The sequence below is a fragment of the Pseudorasbora parva genome, chromosome 21 (genome assembly GCF_024679245.1).
Source record: "Pseudorasbora parva isolate DD20220531a chromosome 21, ASM2467924v1, whole genome shotgun sequence".
Classification (NCBI taxonomy): Eukaryota; Metazoa; Chordata; class Actinopteri; order Cypriniformes; family Gobionidae; genus Pseudorasbora; species Pseudorasbora parva.
The window spans coordinates 27735488-27757859 of record NC_090192.1 but is presented as its reverse complement, the minus strand read 5'-3'; the positions used below and the strand labels follow the sequence as shown (position 1 = coordinate 27757859).

General features: G+C 37.1%; 2 protein-coding genes across 2 annotated transcripts; one reads left to right on the top strand and one right to left on the bottom strand.

The window, feature by feature from the left end:
* Nucleotides 1–673: 673 nt before the first annotated feature.
* mxtx2 (mix-type homeobox gene 2) lies at nt 674–2167 on the bottom strand. Its single transcript, XM_067429419.1, has 3 exons — nt 1925–2167; nt 1639–1811; nt 674–1536 (listed from the first exon to the last, which is right to left on the bottom strand). The coding sequence occupies exons 1-3, from the start codon at nt 1941–1943 to the stop codon at nt 832–834; spliced, it is 897 nt and encodes a 298-aa protein (XP_067285520.1). The 5' UTR covers nt 1944–2167; the 3' UTR covers nt 674–831.
* Nucleotides 2168–5068: 2901 nt separating this feature from the next.
* On the top strand, nt 5069–16135 carry si:ch211-214e3.5 (zinc finger protein 518A). The gene is made up of 2 exons (XM_067429351.1): nt 5069–5393; nt 9415–16135. The coding sequence occupies exon 2, from the start codon at nt 9433–9435 to the stop codon at nt 13891–13893; it is 4461 nt and encodes a 1486-aa protein (XP_067285452.1). The 5' UTR covers nt 5069–5393; nt 9415–9432; the 3' UTR covers nt 13894–16135.
* The last annotated feature ends 6237 nt before the right edge of the window (nt 16136–22372 follow it).

The following is a 22372-nucleotide window of genomic DNA, read 5'->3' as shown; positions in this document are numbered from 1 at the left end:
AATGTTAAAAGGAATAGTCGATTGCTAAAATGAAAATGATGTCATCATTGACTTTCCCTCACCTTGTTCCAAACTTGTATGAGTTTCTTTCTTCTGCGGAACACAAAAGAAGATATTTTAAGGAGTGTTGGTAACCAAACAGTTGAATGGCCCCCATTGACTTCCATATTATTATTTTTCTACTATGGATCAACAGCCACCAACTGTAAGGCGTTTTTTCCCCCCCCTTCATTTTACTGTGAACTATTCTTTTAAGTTGTCACCCCTTGTAATACGTCCGGGCATGTTAGGGCCCTTCAATAATGGGCACTTTGGAGTTAACTTTTGATTTTTGATTCCCCCAATGCCCCAGAATCAACTTGAACCTATATGATGTATAAAATAGTAAATAAAATTAAATGTGTAAGCAATCAAGATGACAAAAATCATACATTTTATTTCAAATAAATATCAGTTGTTTTACAAAGTGACAGTATAGGTGTATGTAATGTAAATAAATATCAGTTGTTTTACAAAGTGACAGTATAGGTGAATGTAATGTAAATAAATATCCCAACTGCACTGTAATACCTTAAAAGAGCATCAATAATAAATAAGTTACTTTTGGCGCAACCGTAGGCTACTGTTTCCAATCTACTCCTTGGTAGAAAATTGTAATAAATAAAGTCCATTAAATAACTGTCCAATGCGGATTTCTGATATTGCTCTGTAACCGGCACTTGCACAATACCATGCTTTCCATATAATCCAGTTCAAGAGAAGAAATCCTTCCCCTCAAGTTAAACCCCATGTTAAAACAGTGTTCTCTCCTTTAGGTGGATATTTGCTAGATTACTGAAGATCCATCTGTCCATTGAAGTTCCACCAGGCTGGCTCCATTTTCCCAAGGACATCCTCCAGATACTGAGAGGACAGATCTGGAAGTGGGGCCACAGGTTGCTTTTCAGCCATCCTGTCCCATGGGCTTCCGCAGTCAGTGTTGTGCACAGATGGAGAGCAATTTTCCAGTCCCATGTCCCAAAATGCTGAATCAGAAGACGCAGGAGAAGTTGGATGTGACTCCAGGCCACTAACATACTCAACTTTGGTACTTCCATGAGGATAAGGAGGTGGTGGGTAGAGGAAGAACCCACTCTCATCTTTGTAGGAATTCTCAAAACTCTTTACTGGTAGACTCCATGTAGTCTCAGGAGAGGTCTGTGTGCTTCCTCCAGAGCTCCAGCTGTCTGCCATAGCTTGCAGATCAGAGGGAAGAGAGGGAGAACAAGAGCTGGTTCCCATCAACCTGTTTTGTCGAGGCTTGATGGCAGGTGTGCTGTAGTCACTTGGAGGAAAAGTAAAGTGCTGAGGAGATGTTTGAGACATCTGAATGTTGAAGGATGCCTCTTGAATGTCTCCCTGTTGGCCACTAACCCCAACGCTAGCCATATGAGGGGGTAGGAAAGGGCTGGACAGAGGAGAGGTACAGTCTAGCTCTGGTGAGGTGCGAGTGGCTCTGTTCTTTAGGGTTCTGGCTCTCTTGTTCTGGAACCACACCTGGAAGAAACATAGCACTTATGTTAGAATGTTGACATATGATATATAATATTTCTATACTTTTTGAGAACAGTTTGTTGTCTGTATTAGTTATTTACATACCTGAATACGTGACTCTGGTAGGCCAGTGGCTTGAGATAGACTTTCCCTGACACTAATACCGGGGTAGGGGTCCACACTGAAAGCCATTTTAAGTAGTTCCAAGTGCTCTTTGGTGAAACAGGTTCTCTTCCTGCGACCTGCAATCTTACTGGCCTGTGAGTTTCCATCTTGAGCTGTAAGATATATGTTAAATAAAGATGTTATTATTAAAGTACAATATAAATAATTATTCCAGAAGGGGGAAAAAATCTTAAAATCTAATCTTAATGAAAGCAATAATACTTACCAATGCAGTCAGTCCACATGTCTTTCAATGATGTTTTGTTTATCACTTGTAGACTGTTATCCTGTAAGGACTGAGCAGGTCAAGCTGAAGGCTTTCTTACTTCTCCTTGTTCTCCTGGCCAAGAACTGAGAGGTACCACCATTTATACCTTCCCACTTTGGACCAGAGGGGGCGGACCTAACACTTGTACAATTTAAAGGCTAAGTGGGGTCTATGATCTCTAATGGGCAATTCACACCCTCCTACATGCCACACCTTAATTTACACTTCATTCATCCATTCATCCTCTTTTGTTGTTCATCACAAATACTTGATGAATTTGCAAGCATGTCAAAACGTTTTGTAAGACTGTTTACAGAAGTATTATTTATGGTATAAGTATTACTGCTTACTTAAAAAATAATTATATTTGTAGGTATACATTACCGTATTTTTTTCATGATATTACATACATTTAGATGTCCTATTTTTGTAAATAATGTAATAATACATCCAGCTTGCATTTACATTTTACTTAAAAACATTAAATAAATTCTACATTTAAACAATAAAAAATGTAAGTAAACTAAAAAACAAAAACAAATTACAGTTGCATAGTAAAATATTATCAAATTGAATTGAATAATCTTTATATATTATTAATTAAGGTTTAAGAATAAAAATGTTAATATAATGTTATGTTATACTAATAACAAAATGGAAACAAAGTACAATGTGTCTGTTATTTATATTCATAAACTTAAACATATTTTCTTTTTAAATGTATGAATATTTTACTTTGTTTCTATTTTATTATTTGTATAATATTATAGCTAATTGAATTTAATAATCCCTACATTTTATTCATATTAATAAGGATTAAGAATAAAAAAGTGTATAAATCTTAATGTATAATGTAAAACTACTGATAAAATGGAAACAAAGTATTTATGTTGTTTATGTGATTCATTTGATTCAATGAATTTTCATTTTCTTTTTAAATGTATGAATGTTTTACTTTATGTTTCCATTTTAATAGTTGTATAGCATTATACATTATAATACTATATTGTTACAGGATATAATAATATATGCTCCTATGTATTATTATATCCTGTAACAATATAGTAATATAATGTATTTAAATTGTATTTTAATGTAAAAATTTATGATAATGCTTATTAAAAAGAAACACATACTTAATATTGCTGATCATCCCACAATGTTTGTATTAAATTGTTGAAAACATTCTCTCAATCTTAAAGAAGTTATACTGTATTTATTTCAAATTAACCAATTTAAATAGTGGGTTTTTGTATCATATAAGAAAGAGAAAGATTTTAATCTACACTCAAATTTCAACATTTTGTGATAATCAGATTTAAAAAGATTATGACCTCTGTCATAGGTGTGAATAGTTTTGATGAATGTGTTTACGCCTCTTTGATTGATATGTCCCAATCAATCTATACAATGGCTTCTAGCTAACTTGTACCCTTTAACAACTGTGTTAATATACCTTTGTTATATGAATGGACCCAGTCATAGATGATTATATGATTTTTTTTCTGACATTAATAAAACTGATTAATTACACTATAACCCAAGCTTCTTAGGCTGTACATGCTCTTATTAAAATAATAAATACACTAACAAAACAATGAGTGCTGTTAATTTTAAAGTGCTTATTTTCCTTCTATTTTCACAAAAAAACTACTGAATATTTTAAATTATGTATGGCCATAATGTAGAGCTAAATCTGCTGCTCTGTTTCAACAGAATGGACTAACATCTGCATGTATTACCTGACATATTTCAGGTTAATAATAATAATAATAGTAATATCTCTCTCAGAATTCATGTTCTTGATTCTTTCATATGATTAAAATCTTTCATATGATTCAAGATTAAAAATATTTTCGCAAAATTTTGCATGTAGAATGTTTAACTCTACTTAAATATAAGATTAATGTCTGAAAATAATGTTAAAATAATTGGCAAAATTTGTCCCTTGGAATTGGATTTTATCTTCCAATTGACATGAATGACAAGTAACATACAGTAAAGTTTCATTTACAGAAAATGGATATGGACATACTTAACACATAATATGCCTAGAGTATAATACAAAAATATATATATCAAATAAATAAAATTCCCTAATATTTTAATATTTGTGTAAATTTTGTCACTTTTGGTGACCTTATTGCCTTATAAATTTCTGACCTTGGTCATTATTCCTCATTCTGGATGTTATAGTTTATGACCTAAACGATGACAAAAACATTTAATAAATTCAGTAATACCACAAATCTGAATTGTGTAGTAAGTGGGCTCTATGATCTCTAATTGGCAAGTCACACCTTCATATGCCACACCCTAATTTGCACTTCCTCTTTTGTTGTTCGTAACACTTGATCAATTTGCAAACATGTCAAGACAATTTGTAAGACTGTTTGTAGAAATATTACCACTTATACTTTTAGAGGACAATATTTGAAGTTACATTACCATATTTTTTTCAGTATTACAAACATTTTACTTTTGTGTAAATGAACACAGGATTATACAGCCAAATAGTTTATGATAACTTATCATAAATGGTTACATTTAAAATGTTTCAAATATTGAAATAGAAGCTGAATATTTCTAATATGTAGATTGAACAGAATATTATATCTGACATATTAGACAAATATTTTGAATGTTTAGGTAATTTTTGTGGCTTTTGGTTGACTTTGGCCATGAATTTCTGACCCTGGTCATAATTTACTCTAGATCAGCAAATAACTAACATTGTTGTAGGCTACTTATAAACAATAAAAACACAAAATGATGTTGTATGTGAAAGCTATCAATTTAATTACATTAACATTCATTGCTAATAGTGTCATACTAGATAATTTATTATTTTACTTATGTTTGTTGCCCTGATATAGCTTAGCCCTACAGTAGGCTATATGAGATTTATGATGTGTTACATAAATGTCAGATAAAGTACCAGGAATCACTATCATCATTATCATCAACATCGCAGTTCTATTTGTGCATGTCAGTGTGCCAGTATTCTAGTAAGTTAAACACTATTTATTTGAACTATCTATCAGAGTAATGATATTGTAGGTCAAGATGGCGCTCCATGATCTAGAGTGAGTCATGGCGTCCCTGGAGTCAACAAACAGCAGTATGCATGGCCACTTTTATAAAAGGACTAAACTGCATCTGAAACAGACCGAAAATTACATGGACTTTGATTAAATCAACACGTTCTATTCATATATTAACCAAAGGAAATTTGTATTACAGTTAGATAATTTGCTTTGAGGTTTAAAAGGAAATATGTGTTTGTAAAGACGACCTAATGAGTGTTTCAGGTAATCCATATTCATCCGCTCTGAGTTCCTGCCTCACGCGCATTGAAGGCAGCGGAACCCGGATGGAACTGTCATGGCTGCCGTCACCGACCTGCCAGTCTAAAGAGAAAACAGAGGTAAATGTCTCTAAACTGCGCTTAGTTGAAACAGCGGTTTTAATTAAGGCACAGTGACATTCATTTCTAATATAACTTTGACTTTTTTGAGTAGTGCGCTCTTGCGTTGACTTCTTCGTATTTTTTAAATCGTTTGATTACATCCAGCGTGGGTGGGGGCGAGTTGCTTTATTTTTGTTGATGTGGATAAATAACATGGCTTACGAGTGAATGACTTTGAGCGACATTTGTAGATGTATTCGCTAAGGGAGAAGCAGGGTAGTTAGTGTGCATCAGAAATGCACGGCCATAATTGTCGTGTTGAGTCGATTGACATGGCACTTCCTTTAGTTGGCTGTGCATTGTGTGTGTCCGCGTTGCTCAAAGTTGGTGGATGTCAACTTAATTCAAATAACTTTATTCAATCGCAGATGCGTGACTTTGTTATTTGGACGTTGTTGGTTTTCTATCTTGTTTTTCGAAAAGTTTGTTAGCGCATCTGTAGAAAGATTGTGAAGTCATGAAATTCTGGTGGAAAGTTTGGCTAATAGCAATTGAGGAAAATGAGAAGACGAATCAACGCTGTCTGTTACAAAGATGACTACGAGATTACGATCAAACTGATGACGTTTACACTTAATGAGTTTACAAGTAAATTATTACATGCATCACGTTTTATGTAGGTTATCAAACAAATGTTAATCAATTTAATCCCTGTGTTCTTCGAGCTCCCCAGATAGCCTAGTGAAACTATTTGCATTTGAAAAAAAGTTTTGAACAAGTATGGGATGCTGATCACAATTATAGCCATTGGGCATCTGATTGCTCAGTTAAATAATAATAAGACGCAATAGATGACAATAGTACAATTTTAATATCAAGCAATTGTGTGGAAAAGGGGACTAATAATCAAAGAATACATTATTTTATAAATTATTCAGGAACAACTTGAAAACTAACATTTTATGATGTGCATTAAACAGGCGTGATTAAATATTGAATGTTATTGAATTTGTTTAAAATTAGCCTTTTCTTAAAAATATTATTTTTTTTACAATTGTGACCACTTGCATGTTTGTGTGAGTTGTGATAGACTATATATGCCAGAAAAATCTTAAAAATACATTTAATAATAGAAATAGATCTCTGTGTGCCATGCTTGTTTTTATGTAACATCAACACACTCTTATTTTTCAGTGGTGAAAACTAGAATTAAATGGCTGTTTAGACAATTTACACCAGTCATATAAAAAGGATATTAATATTTGCCAACTATTTGTAAAATACATCAAACAACTCTTTTTAGACAATTACTCAAATGTAATTTTTGACATTACCACTACTTACCAGTGGGATTAAAAGCACCAAAATGTCAATACTGTAGTACCCACATGTCTATAAAATGTATACTTTGGACTGGCAACATTTTATGTTATGGCGCTTTTTTTAGGACAAACTTTTAAGGACATGTTTATGGACCCAGAAAAATATTTACAATTCAAAAGAAGGGGTGGTTTTAACATTTTTGACATTTCTGTCAAAAGTTATTTTAGCCAGTGCATTCAAAATGTGATTAAAACTGATTAAGTGTCCACTATTAAATGACACTGCTGTTATCTTTGCAGCACAAACAGAAAATGTGTGGTTTCGATTTAAACACGAGGAGTGAAATGTTACAATTTACCCAATAGCCCTGGTTAGTTGTAACAGACCCTAGGGTGAGATGTAACATAATTATAGTGGACCGGTAGGCTTATAGACACCGGCATTCAAACACTCCGTGGCAATTTGTATAAGCGCTCTGTGAAAAGCTTCACTGATGTATTTTTAGAACATGTTCGTGAAGCGCTGATCGTATTGCCAATCACAGACATATTTGATGAGCACGTGAGTACAATGGTTTGTACCGAGTTTGGGCACCCCTGACTTGGGCATACAGAAATAAAAACAATAAAAGTATTAATACAACTCTAAATTTACTTAGGGTAAGCTGTAACATGCTTCATTTATGTTACAACTAACCCAGAGTCTTGCTTTTACAACTAACTCAGTGGTCCCACTTTATATTATGTGGCCTTAAGCACTTAAATCAAAAAAATAAGTACAATGTATTTATTGTATTCATATTGTATTGCAAAACACTTTTGCTGATGTTGAGGTGGATATAGGTAAAATAAGTGACAGGTGTGGTGGTATGGTTAGGTGTAAGAGAAGTGTTAACATTGTAATTATAAATGTAACTACAGAAATTAATTAAAGGTGTAATTACATGCAGGTAATTTTTAAAATGGAAGTACAATGTAAAAACGTACACAATAAGTGCATTGTATCAAATTATGAATTATAATGTAAGTACATAGTAGTTAAGGCCACCTAATATAAAGCCATGAACAAGCTCACCTATAAAAGGTAACAGCCAAAACATTAGCACTAAGAACTTGCATGAAAAATATCTACACAGACACACAATAATAATTTAACTTTGATGTGTCTGCCACAGGGCTCTACTTTCTCACATGTGGAATAAGGACTAAACAGAGCATGTGTGAAGTGAATCAGGTGATTTGTAATTTGTACCAGATTGAAGTGTTACAGTTAACCAGTGTTACAACCATCCCTGGTCTCCCCTACATTAACATAAATTTACTTATCTTTTTGTTTTTTTGTAAAAAGTTTGTATAAAATGTTGGTTTTCATTATATTGTATTTAATTATGTTATGTTGTTAAATGTTTAATATGCATCTTCCATTTAATAGGCACTGATGCTGATATGGGAATAAACTTAAATACTAGTGGGATTAAATTGCTTAATATATATATTAGTTCTTTATTTATTTGATTTGTTAGATATTGACAGATTCCTACATTTTTAAATTTCAACAGGTTACCAAGGAACTTAAAGTTAAATTAGCATTTCTCTGGGTTAGACACTAGGCATTCTCCACAGTAAATATTTCAAATAGTATTATGTATTAAACAGTATTACAGCAGTTGTTGCTTCGTGACCTACACTACATCAATTAGGCAATTGGTATCTGTTTATCATCATGGAAATAAAAATAGATATTTTATTAAATTCTGCAGTGTCCGTTTCTTCTGCCAGTTCATTCTTCACAGATGAACCACAAATCAATGGGAAGTGCTATATTCTGCACAGTAAACACAACTGCTTATTTTGGAAAATGTAGTGGATCATCTATTTATTTTATGCAGGAAATATGCACAGTATACATGCTGTCAACTGCTGCAGTAAGTGTAGTATGAAAGTATGCTGTTCTGAACATCTCCTAAAAAACAGAAAAAGGTGATGAGTAGGTCCACTTGGAAATCTGCAAAATGCTCTGCAGATTTTCACAGATTTTGAACAAGCAATATTCAAAACATTCTTCACTCCCCATATATGTTTATTTATCAGAGATTGTTTTGTATATTCGATTATACTTTCTTGATCTTTGATTATAAATCTCTTGACTGTTGTATATTATTTTATTTTTATTTTGTTGTTAGAATATTCTCTAAAATTGGCACAGAAAATATCACCTAACTCCATCTGGGCTCCTAATGATAATTTTTTGCAACATTTATGAAAAGTTTTACGTACTTATTCTGCAATATATAACTCGGCTGTTAAAGGCTGTAATGTGACAACCTCTTTTTACGGTTGTAAGGAATTGAGGTGAATGGCATTGAGAAGATTTCTGTTCTGCTTTCTAGACACAAACTCGTAAGACAACAAGCATGACAGGCAAGATTATGTGCCTGCCATTTTTAAACAAATACTAGTATTGTAGAACACTGAAGAAAATATGTAGCCTATAGTAAGTCAGTTTGTGAAAAATTACTTATAGTGGAAGTTCAATTATTTGTGTAATGCTTATATACTGAACATGTTGCAGTTTTGTTTGATTAAAGCATTGTAGCTCTTATATTATGTATTTAATAGATTTTATTTTTCTTAAATGCTGTAAAACATTGACTTTTCAGTAGAGTTATTGACATTGCAGTATTATTATAGTTTTTTTTCTCTCCCAAATCTTGTAGGAGCCTTTATTTTAAAGCATGGAGGTTGACCTGACAGCATCAGATGATCCCCCTGAAAGCCATGACCAGAGCCAGGATGATGAAACCTTACTGGACCACACTTTGCCTCTCGAATTGGCACATCAGCTTCCAGAGACAGCCTCTTGCAACGAGCATTGTGATGAAACGCCCCCTGAGTCAGCCACTGATAATCTTCACACAGACGGCAAAGTTTCTGGAAAGACTCCATGTAAGATGCAACAGGGTGCAATCTTCTCTGGAAAAATACTGAGTTTTTGTTGCGCCGAATGCAAAGACGACACCACTTACAGCCCTAACGACTTGTTAAAACATTTTCAAGCATCACACAAGGGATCCCTTCCAACTTATCCTTGTGATCTGTGCTCGTTTGTCACCAATGAATTCTCATCTCTTCAGCGACATCGCATCGGGCATCGAAACACTTTGGTCACATGTGAGATTTGCAATGATGGGGTGCAGTATTCACTTCTTTTGCTCACCAGGCACTTTACCACCTGCCACAGCCGTAATGGACAGTTTAGCTGTAAAAAGTGTGAGTTCTCCACCAGAGATGCAGGAACCTTTGTTCAGCACATCCATCATCACAACGAACGCAATCACAAATGTGGAAAATGTCCGCATGGTAGCCCCACGCAAGGAGAGCTTCAGAAGCAGAACTCGGTGCATTCTGGGACTTTTCCTTTCTCTTGTCAGATTTGTGGCTACAGTGCAGCTCGCAAAGAGTACCTGAACAAACATCTTACAGTGGCACACGGTGAGGAGATGAACAAGAGGAGAGCTAATGAGGACAATTCTGGAGTTAATTCTTCTGGACTAAAACTGTTGCTTAAGAAGTCTCCTCCAGTTGGAGGATCCAGAGAACCGCAGTGGATGTCCAAACTTAACTCGCTCTCTGGTGTAGGTCTACTTGATCATAATGGCAGGTTGTTTAATCCTGAAAAAACCTTGGAGGAGACCCAGCAGTTTCTTGAGAGAGCTGTTGGGGTTAAAAAAGAGAATAATAAATGGACAAAATCCCCCGTACAAAGTGAGCCACAAACTTTTCACCTTATTCCATCAACAATGCAACTACCAAAGTTACAAGAGCATGATATTAGTCCAGGACTTCTGAATTCATCCAACAGCAATGGACTGACTGTTCTTATGGTGAAAAATAAAATATCTATTCCACCAAACTGTACCACTAAAGTCATGGGCTTTAAGATAGTAGATGGTAAAAAACATTTAGTTCTAAAAGTCATACCTACAAAACCAGAGGACTCTACTGAAAATGAGGTTTCCGATTCACACATTGGTGAAGATGAAGATAAAACAACCAGAAGCCCCTGCTCTTCGTCCTCACCAAGCATAGGATCTCTCCTCAGTTTAGAGTCTGGAGAATCAAATGAGTCATCTTTAATAAAAGAAGAGTCACCAGAATTTGAAAATCACATTGGCAACCATCCCCCTCTGACAGAGCACCACAAAATAAGCTTTAAGATTACAAGTAAAGCATGGCCGGTTAATAATGAGGATACCGAAGTCTCACGTGGTACTAAAGTACTGTCTACAGCATCAAAAAATGCTGCACTTTCCCTGTGTCAGTGTCACCAATGGAATGGGAGGTCATCGCCACATATTCATGAGGCATCTATCTTCAGCTCAAGGGGAAAAAGCTACATTGATGATATCCAGACAGCAAATCCAGCCACCACACCTCCTGTTTCAAAATCAGAGCTTTTCTCTGCTGATTCTGAGACTGCACTCTCTGATTTGCAAATTGCTCAATTAGACCCATCTCAATATAAGGCTGCAGCATTAGCTTCCATTGTGAATCAACCCTCAGGATCTCTGTCTCCTGTTAATGAAACCACACATCCTTCCTGTGACTCTTCCAATTCAAAATCTGAACCTGAAATGTCTATAGATGACAAGTTCACATGTGTTGATATCCTGAAATCTAAACTTCCACATACAACTGCAGATGCAACATTTTCTGTGCTGTCAGAAGAATCTCTTATTCAGGAACCTCGATTCAGTTTAAAAGTTGGTAAACCATGTAAGAAGAACATTGTACAGAGCTCTCCTATTAAAAGTTCTGTGGAAAAAAAACTCATTGATTCAGTGGCTGCAGAAGGGCAGGATAAAGTTGAGACCTCATTTTGTGAGATGACTGACATTAAGACTTCTAACACAAAAGTTGGAGAGAGCTCTCAGTTTTACCCAGATGCTCCTTCTGACTTAAGTAAGACTAAAGCTTCAGACAGTGTAGTTGTAAAGTTCACTGAGGCAAACTCACAAAATGGAACTAGTAAAGGTGCATCACCTGATGCCAAAGATTGTAACAGAGAGGTTGAAAATAACTTTTTCAATTCCCCAAGTCAAGAGGTCTTTAGTTTCCACAATTATTCTAAAGATTCCTTAGGGAGCTCTCCTGATTCATTGCTGCCTGAGGAAGACTCACCGCAGGAGCTGGAGGAAGAAGAGTGTGAGGAGGATTTTGGTGACTGGAGCTTAACTTTGCCGGCATCGCCGCCTCTTCCAGTGGAAGAAGATAGTAAGGGAGTGGCTAATGAGAGTGATCCGCTCTCTGAAAGTGGAGAGAAAGCATTAGAGCGAGTGTCAGATAGCGATATCGAGGTTGATGAGTGCATAGCTACTGTTGATGATTCACTCATTCCTGTGCTTCCAGAAAAAGGAGTAGAAACAGCTTGTTCATCAGCCTCAGAGAAAAAAACAGAAGGCATCACGCTTGTAAGTGAGAGCACAGCAGCAAGCTTGACTAGTGCGGCTGTTTTGGGAAAGATACTTGAAAAGCACTCGGACGCCATTATCAGTCACCAGCTAGAGAAGGAAAGAATGAGGTCTTCAGCTACAGGACAAGAAACTGTTAGGCCGACCAAAACCACACTTCGGATTTTGCAAACACCTGAAGGAAAACAGCAGATGTTCCTTCAAACTACAGACACTCCATATGCTGTGCCAGTTCAGCTGAAAAGTGGAGCTGGGTTCAAGCTTATTTCTAAGTCCAGTTCTCCCAAAATTAATGTGTCCTATGTGAAACCTGGGATTGAGACAGCCAGCAAGACTAAGGGAGTAGCTCTGACTTTAAATGGAGGCAGAATTGGCATGTCTGCAAAAAGTTCAGGTCTGGAAACTAAAGGTCAAACGTCTATCCAAATTGCACCAAGTGGCAGTGGAAACCGCTACTTTGTCAATGCTGCAGCTCTTAAAGCATCTCTTGTCTTGTCTGGAGAACAGGCAACCAACGTGCCACAAACTTGCTATTTAGTTCAGAGGCCACTCCCTGTTACCCCAGTTAGTACAGAGTCAAATGGTCCAAGTTCTAAGACTGTGCTTGCAACTCGTCCTGTATTGGCCATGCCTGTGAACTCGGCAGATAAAACCAGTCCCTTGCAGTCTGGGAGACAAGCTTACTTGGTTAGATACATTTCTCCAGCTAAGTCAGGTATACTTTTGAACAGTTCAGATGGGAAAGCTTTGAACCAGGGCAACCAATTAAATGAGGCTGGCAAAAACAGGGTATTCCTTAAGATAGTTAGAGGTCCCAACGGCACCAGATTTCTCTCCACCACTCCATACACCACAGCAAAAAAGTCAATATACCTTGCCACAAGCTCTTTACAGTCACCTTGCTTGTTAATGTCCTCAAATAAATCTTTAACCAATGTGTCGGCAGGTCTGAAAACCTCTACTAATTCCCAAGGTTTCACTCATAAACTCATCCCAGCATCACAGCTTAAACATTTTCTACCCCAATCCAACATTCAAATCAAAAGCAGGGCTGATCATGATGTAGCATTACAGAAGTTGCCACTTGTTCCCAGTCCCATCCGTCCACAAAGCCAAAGGAAACGGCGGCGAAGGGCTTTGTTTGAGGAAATGCTGGAGAGCTCCTCCAAAACGAGGAAAATCTCAAGCAAGTCGGCTGAGAGAGATGCTACCTCAATTTGGGAGCCTGTTGCGAAAGATGTCATCAGAATGCTGAGGCTCTGTCCCTTTAGCCCACTTCAAGAAATCAAATGTCCCCGTCGAAACCAGCCTGTGGTTGTGCTGAACCACCCTGATGCAGACATTCCTGAAGTTGCTAGCATCATGAGGACAGTGAACAAATACAAAGGGGATGTCCTCAAGGTTGCACTGTCCCAAAGTACAGTTAAAGCCCTCTCTGAGTCTCCAAATGCACTTTCAAAGCAAAATGTTTCCAATGGCAATGGGAACGAAAGATCAAGGCCATTAGGAGGCACTGTTCAAGAGAGATTCATACTGAAACTAAAGTTAAAAAAGACTAGCAGAAATAAGTATGAGGTGGTGAGGTCCTCATCTGCTGGATCAGAGCAGCAGTCAACATTTTGTTGCTGGTTTTGTGGCCGAGTTTTCAACAACCAGGAGGACTGGATTGGCCATGGTCAACGGCATCTAATGGAGGCAACAAGAGACTGGAATAAGCTGTTCTAATGCAACTACGGAGCCCCTGGATTGGGCCAAATGCCATCCTTCATTGTAGAAAACTTTTTTTTTCTTCTTTTTTTATATAGTACAGCAAGATACAGTTAACCTGTCGATATTATTTTTCCATAGATTTTTCTCCAGAAGCTTTTAAAGGGTATAGTGTAATAGAGAAGAGTTTGGTACCTGAAACAAGTTTGTATGTAAATAGTTTTCACCCTTGTATATTTAAATTGAAGCCCTTGACTATGTATAGAATGGAACTGTGAAAACTGGACACACTGTATGTTTATGGTGCAAGCAGGAAGATCACTGGTTTAAGATGGTGCTGTCTCTTATTGACCTTTTTTAATGCAGACAATTGAACCAATTTCTCAGGTAATTCCATAGTCTTTGAATGAGTGAATGGTCCAGTTTATAAAGAAGTAATTAAATTTCATTCTGAAGCTGTTTGACTGTAGATTTAAACAATATGTACCAATTCAGTATGGTTTAAGTTGGCTACCTATGTCCTACATACATCATTGAACCATATTGTTTTCCCATTAATGTTCTTTGGGTTTCAATATTTTGAAAAAAGTTAAAAATGCATTGACAGATCTGCATTTTAAAGTGACAGTTCACCCGAAAATTAACATTTGTCATATAGTTCATGTCGTTCCAAACCCTTATGACTTTAGTTTTTTGTTCATACAATGAACGTCATTGTGGTTTAATGTTGTTTTTGGACCATTGATTTTCAGTGCATGGGCAAAAACTGTAAAAACATTCTTCAGGATGTTTTCTGAAATTTTGTGTTACAGATTTGGAACGACATGAGGGTGACTAAATGGCGGTTTTCATTTTCGGGTGACCTATTCCATTCCAAGTATTATTTTTGAATATTACCTAAAAACAAGCCCACCCGGTTCCTGTGGAAGCCATCCTTTTGAAATGATGTGCCCGTTGAGGTGGTTTACCATTAATACGCTGTATTTGTTCTCATGTTGTTTCTTAGCGTTATGTTTTGCCTGTACCATGCATCCCTCTTCATTACATCAGACCCGGTGTCCTTTCAGTAGCAATAATGGACTTTATAATGTTTAGAATTGTTTTTCTCTGTGAAGTTATTCTGAACCTACATCTGTTAGTTATGGCTTTGGTGCTTTTGTTGTCCTTTGTCTTATTTGAAATGAAGAAATGCACCTGTAAATGTACTTTACTAAAATAAGATAAAACAGGATGTACTGAGATGCAAGCCAACAAACCTCAAATAGCCAACCAAACACTAACTGTATTTTCATTTTCTGTGATACTTGAGTGCCTCATTCTGCCTCAAAGTTTTAACAAGGTCAGTTTCATTTCATGGTAAAGTCCACATTTGTAAGATTATTGTGTGCTTAGCAGAGTTCAAAGATTAAGATTGACCATTCGTTTGTGCTAGACTACATTGATTTTTGCTTTCAACTCATTTGTAAACCGTGAAAGCAGAAGTTAAACTCTTTTTGAGACACTATTTGTTCATTGATAGTGTCAAATCAAGTCTGTTTAATATGGGTTTCTGTCCCATATGAACAGTTGTTTTATAACATTCAGTATATTCTTTGCATTAAAAGCCTGCTTTACTAGACTCTTGATTAACTTTTTTTTACATGTCAACCCAGTTACTACTCTCCAGAAGTGATACAGTGTGCTCAATGGTGCTTTTAAATTGTTCTTCTGTCAATCTGTTAATTTTTGAGATAATTCTGTAGAGTTTCTCTTTAAATCTGAGGTAACCGCCTCACAAGTGCTCTGATCTGCCACGCTGAAGTCTCACTAAGAGTTCTCTGTAATTGTCAGGACAGATGTTTTAATTTGTCTGTCTATTAATCCTTTTTTTGTCCATTTTGTCCAAGCTTTGATGGCACAGAGGTAATAATCCATCCTTCATTTCAGTAGCGAGTGTTCCGTGTATTATAGTTGTCAGTAATTTCTCTGACGCTTTACTTTTTTGTGCTTTCGTCCTCATGAGAACTATGTTGTTGGCCTATACAGATGTATTTTAAATATTCACTTGGTAAACATCACCCTCTTTGTAACATGACAATCACTGTTATACATGTGAAGTAGTGGAATTGTTTATGCAAACCATAACAGTTGACTAATATTTAGCTCAAATGGCCCAGTTTGAAACAAGTAATGTCATGGCATGAATGAGCAAAAATATAGTCCTCACTCAAGACACCTTTCAACCAAATAATGTTTGTCCTGAGGCAAAATGTCCTTCCTCCTTCTTATTATGCCCATGTCACACAGGTTTTATTAGGATCTGAGAGACGAGTTTATTTTTTTTATGCTAAGTGCCTAAAATGTGATGCACCAGGTTGACACTATATTGTACTGTATTTACCTCCTTGCAGTTCCTTCTTTAATAAATGTAAATACCTTTGAAAAATATGGCTTTTTATGACTAAAAATGTTCAACACTTTTACTGTCTCTGGAATTGCCTATTTATATTTTGGTATTTATGCAAGTCTAAATCTTAAAAAGCACTCACCTCTAGGTGGCAGTATTGCATTAGGTTAGTAATTTAGTTCTGTCTTTATAATGTAATTCGGGGGACTTTATAAGCGTCACTGGTATTCAACAGTATGACACAGTATCTTTATTCTGGTCAGAAACATTCTCCACATTTTTATCTGGAGTCAACCACACATTATTTTGCATTCTACAGCAAACGTACGTTTCCCAATGGACTGTTTGCGGTGAGGTCTTATAGTATTAAACTAATAGTATAAAACAATTGCATTTTCAAATATTTAACAAAGTTGTAGATGATTAACCATTAGCATTACAGATTAACCATTCAAGAGAACTTCAGTAGGCATATACGATAATACAATTCATAGTCAACTTTTAGTGCATCGTTTAGTGTTATAAATTCACTCATCACACTGTTTCAACCCTTGTTTGGGTCAAATATGGACGAACCCAATCGTTCAGAATTAAAAATGTAAACCAACGGTTGGGTTTGTTCATACTTAGCCCAACCAGGGTTCAATTCAATCATCAAAATGCCTAAGCTAAATGTGTCAAATTTTGCCTTCGATATTAGTTGTCACTTACCTGAATGTATGTACTAAGTGTGTTTTTCATCATTGGGCTTTTGACTCAAAACTTCAAAAACAAAGTATCTCCTATAGACTGGACTATTTTGGATCTTGTCAAGCTGGTGTGTATTTTGTTTATCAAATTAAACAAGAGAATCTATGTAAGCTATGTATGCAGTTAGACGGTACATTATACTCCAAATGAATGTATTTATTATACTATTTAAGATGCTGTCCCGTTCACATTTTAATTTACTTGGCCCTGGTTTGGCTCTCACCGTCATTTTTATGAAGGCTCTGTCATGATAATGAGGGCAGAATCTCTACCCAGGCTATGATTTGCCCTGAGTCATTATCCTATGTCACAATGAGGAAATTTGAGATTTGTAAATGGGGCGATGTATCAGGGGAGACTTATGGCCTCATGAGCGCATCACATGACAACTACAATCAAACGGATCCGATCTGAGACTTACTGTTTATTCTAGGGTCGACTGATTGATTGTGTGTGCTGGTATTCGGTGCTGAGCTTCAGAAAACCTGCGGACCCTCACTGAGCAGGAAAGTGAGAGACAGGTCCGCCTGCTTTGACAGGATTTAAATAGGTCAGGCTTGTACCAGAGCTGTCTGCAGACTGCCCCTGACTTCCTGCCATTGAAGTGGTTCAGGCCATGGAGTCGCCTGCGGGAAGGAAGGATGGCAGCCCATTCCATGAGAAATGAAGCATTAACACATAAAGATAAGAATAGGAAGGAGAAAGAGTTTTCTTCACTGATTAAGCTATTGTTATACAGTTACAATTTTTGTTGCACAGTTTAATAAGCAGACCAATTCTGCTGTATTTAAAGAAAATAAAGATATTTAGTAGAAGTACTACATGTCTCTTTTAAGTGTTTTCTATATGTCACCCTGGACCACAAAACCTGTCATGAGGATAATTTTTAATTTTATTGAGATTTATACATCAAGATTTCCGTGATGTGTGGTCCTAGTGTTAGGATAGGATAATATTTGGCCTAGATACAACTATATGAAAATCTTGAATCTGAGGGTGCAGAAAAATTATAATAATAATTGAGAAAATCATGTTTAAAGATGTCCAAATTAACTCCTTAACAATGCATATTAATAATAATACATTTACATTTGGACAAATACATTTGATATATTTATGGTAGGAAATGTACAGAATATCTTCATGGAACATAATATTTATCTATTGGCATAAAAGAAAAATGGATAATTATGACCCATACAGTGTACTGTTGGCTATTGCCACAAATATACCTGTGGGACTTATGACTGGTTTTGTGGTCCAGGGTCACACACACACATAGAGAGAGAGAGACCAATCAGGCATAACATTATGACCTCTGACAGGTGAAGTAAATAATACTGATTATCTCTTCATCAATGCACCCGTTTGTGGGACATATTAGGCAGCAAGTGAACATTTTATCCTCAAAGTTGATGTGTTAGAAGCAGGAAAAATGGGCAAGAATAAGAATTTGAACGAGTTTGACAAGGGCCAAATTGTGATGGCTAAACGACTGGGTCAGAGCATCTCCAAAACTGCAGCTCTTGTGGGGTGTTCCTGGTCTGTGGTCAATATCTAGGAAGTGATCCGGTGATAGGGTCATGGGTAGTCAAGGCTCATTGATGCACGTGGGGAACGAAGGCTGGCCGTGTGGTCCAATCAGACAGGAAAGCTATTGTAACGAAAGGTGTCAGAATACACAGTGCTTTGCAGTTTGTTGAGTATAGGGCCGCATAGACACAGACGGGTCAGGATGCCCATGCTGACTCCGTCCACTGCCGAAAGTGCCAACAGTGGACACGTGAGTATAAGAACTGGACCACAGAGCAATAGAAGAAAAGCAATGGTTAAGAATCACGTTTTTTTTTTTTTACATCACGTGGATTTCCAGGTTTGTGTGCGTTGCTTACCTGGGGAACACATGACACCAGGATACACTATGGGAAGAAGGCAAGCAAGCCGGCAGAGGCAATGTGAAGCTTGAAAATGTGAAACCTTGGGTCCTGCCATCCATGTGGATGTTACTTTGACACGTAACACCTACCTAAGCATTGTTGCAGACCATGTACACCCTTTCATGCAAGTAACTGGCTGTGGCCTCTTTTAGCAGGATTTTTTATATATATATATATATATATATATATATATATATATATATATATATATATATATATATATATATATATATATATAAAATAAATACTTATTTTCCTCACTATATATATATATATATATATATAGTGAGGAAAATAAGTATTTGAGCGCCCTGCTATTTTGCAAGTTCTCCCACTTGGAAATCATGGAGGGGTCTGAAATTGCCATCGTAGGTGCATGTCCAATGTGAGAGACATGATCTAGAAATCACAATATATGATTTTTTTTAAACTATTTATTTGTATGATACAGCTGCAAATAAGTATTTAAACATCTGTCTATCAGCTAGAATTCTGACCCTCAAAGGTCTGTTAGTTTGCCTTTAAAATGTCTACCTCCACTCCATTTATTATCCTAAATTAGATGTACCTGTTTGAGGTGGTTAGCTGCATAAAGCCACATGTCCACCCCCATACAATCAGTAAGAATCCAACTACTAGGCTGGAAGGTTCCCCTGCTTAAACCAGCACATGTCCAGGCCCGTCTTAAGTTTGCCAATGACCATTTGGATGATCCAGAGGAGTCATGGGAGAAAGTCATATGGTCAGATGAGACCAAAATATAACTTTTTGGTCATAATTCCACTAAACGTGTTTGGAGGAAGAAGAATGATGAGTACCATCCCAAGAACACCATCCCTACTGTGAAGCATGGGGGTGGTAGCATCATGCTTTGGGGGTGTTTTTCTGCACATGGGACAGGGCGACTGCACTGTATTAAGGAGAGGATGACCGGGCCATGTATGCAAGATTTTGGGGAACAACCTCCTTCCCTCAGTTAGAGCATTGAATATGGGTCGAGGCTGGGTCTTCCAACATGACAATGACCCAAAGCACACAGCCAGGATAACCAAGGAGTGGCTCTGTAAAAGCATATCAAGGTTCTGGCGTGGCCTAGCCAGTCCCCAGACCTAAATTCAATGGAGAATTTTTGGAGGCAGCTCAAACTCCATGTTTCTCAGCGACAAGCCAGAAACCTGACTGATCTAGAGAAGATCTGTGTGGAGGAGTGGGCCAAAATCCCTCCTGCAGTGTGTGCAATATATTCGAGAGAAAAGCAAATCACACAAATATTGCAGTTCAGCTGAAGTCAATACTCAATAAATGTTCGGATCTATATTGGTCTATTGATCTATACTGGTGATGGTGGGGGGTGGAAGCATATTGCCCTACATTTGACATCATATAGTCAATAATTCCAAAATGTTTAAAAAAAGAACCATCCTTACATTTTAAAACAAAGGTGGCTATTTATAAAATACCTGTCTACTTCTCCAACTCACCACACTGTTCTATTCCTATCCTGTGCCATCCCCCGCCTATGGATCTATTTATCCTCCTTCCTCTTCGGTACATCATTTTTACTGCTCCCTCCTCCTCCCACTCTCTCTCTCGCTCTCATAGTTTGTCATCTGACTTTGAGTTGTACGTTCTGTCCATTACCACTTTAACCAAAACCAGAACATCAGAGAGTAACCACATGCAGTGTGCATCTACACAAGGCACAAAATAAATAGGTCACACAGTCCCATGAAACTCTAAATAATTAATGTCAAAGGGTGAAGTAATTGTCATTTTTTAGTGTTACTCAAATGCTATTTGATTCTGAGTGCTGTGGGCTGTCATAAAACCACTAAATAGTGTTAAAGTTGACATGCATTTGAAATTGTGAAATGGCTTATCACAAAATGAGGGAAAGTAGGGCAGGACTTGATTTTGTTAATCAGGAACTGATTAGATGGTAAAAAGTGGGAGTTGCAAACTAGATGGAGGCAGATCTGAATGTAAGTTTGCAATCGGTTGTGAGGAGGAGAGGGACTGACATTTGTCTGACCACTGGACAAACATTTGCCCATGTACGGGTCATCAAAGAAGAGATGCCATTGCGAGGAGGGGGGATCATTTATAATAAATACCACAACATTCCATAAATAAGAATGGTCATTTTCATGCCGACTTATTTTATTATAAAGTTTTAGACATACTATGAAAATGTGCAGCCTGGTGTTCATCTAGCTGGTCAGCTGGTTTCTCAGCCTGACCAACTAAAAAAGTCAGAACTTTTCTAAAACCAGCCTGCTAAACCAGACATGACCATGCTAGAAGACCAGCCAACCAGCTTAGGGTGGTTTAGCTGTTTTTTGTCAGCAGAATGTTTTAATTAAATTTCTTAAATGATTGCCATGGTGCACATTTTTTGTTCTCGCTATCGTTTTGTTATTTTGTTGAAGAGACTAACACTGCCACAATCTTAGGATCAAATACAGACTCATTAAACCAGCTTGGTGGAGTCATTCCATGATACAAGTCCAAATAACTCCCTGCCCTGTCATGTCTGTGTTCTGGCGGACAGTGTTGAAATCCACCAGCAGATGGAAGTGAGGAGCAGCTCCCCTGCATTTCTGACGCGATTGGAAGCGAAGGCACTCGCCTCCACAGAACATTTTAATGACAATACCCAATGGGTTACTCAGTGAACTCGACAATGCTTTATCTCATTTAGCTGTGTGAATTAGTTTTGTGGCTTGAATGCATTTTGCTGTTTGCCTTCCACTCCAACAAATGGCCCTTCGCCCCTGCATTCTCCTTTTCTTCTTGATTGAATTCTTACGTTGACTTAAGGCCTCTTCAACTAAACATTAAAAGGTTTTTTTTGTGTTTCAAGAAGTCTACTAGTCAGGACCTCAAGAAGAAGCCTTGTGGGCAGCTAAGTGTTGCAGCAAATGTTCAGTTTAAAACATTAAAAAGTTCCCAAGCATGTACCAGTGGTAACCTCTTACACCTTTTGAGTTGGAGGCTAAAAACTCCTAGGTTCAGCAAGGACAAACTAGCAGTTCTTCATCATCTCTTGGTTCCTACAGTTCCGAGCTGTTGCAGAGTCCTTCGCAACAGAATGCGTGAGCAGGGATCAGCTGCAGAAACGGGAAGGACTGATGAATAAACAATCATCCAGGCCCTGCAGCTCTGAAGACTGTCAGCAAGAGCTGAGACGTAGCCACGATAAGCACACGCCAGACTCAAGGCGAAGGCGATGCCTTTTCTTCCTGCTCAAATTCAGGGATGATTTTGACAAAGCGCACTGGCCTTCACACAACACTGCGAATGGGCGGAATGAGAAATAGATCTAGTTAGGGAAGCACTCAGGCAACTTTGGGCATTATGCATTACATTTTCGCACACTACATTGGAGCCTCTAGAAAGAGAGAGAGAGAACATGACCACAGCA

Coding starts and splice junctions, on each gene's coding strand:
- mxtx2 (XM_067429419.1), bottom strand. Junction 1,537..1,638: donor TACCAGAGTCACGTATTCAG/GTATGTAAATAA, acceptor TGTTTCTTCCAG/GTGTGGTTCCAGAACAAGAG.
- si:ch211-214e3.5 (XM_067429351.1), top strand. CDS start 9,433: ATGGAGGTTGACCTGACAGCATCAGATGATCCCCCTGAAAGCCATGAC.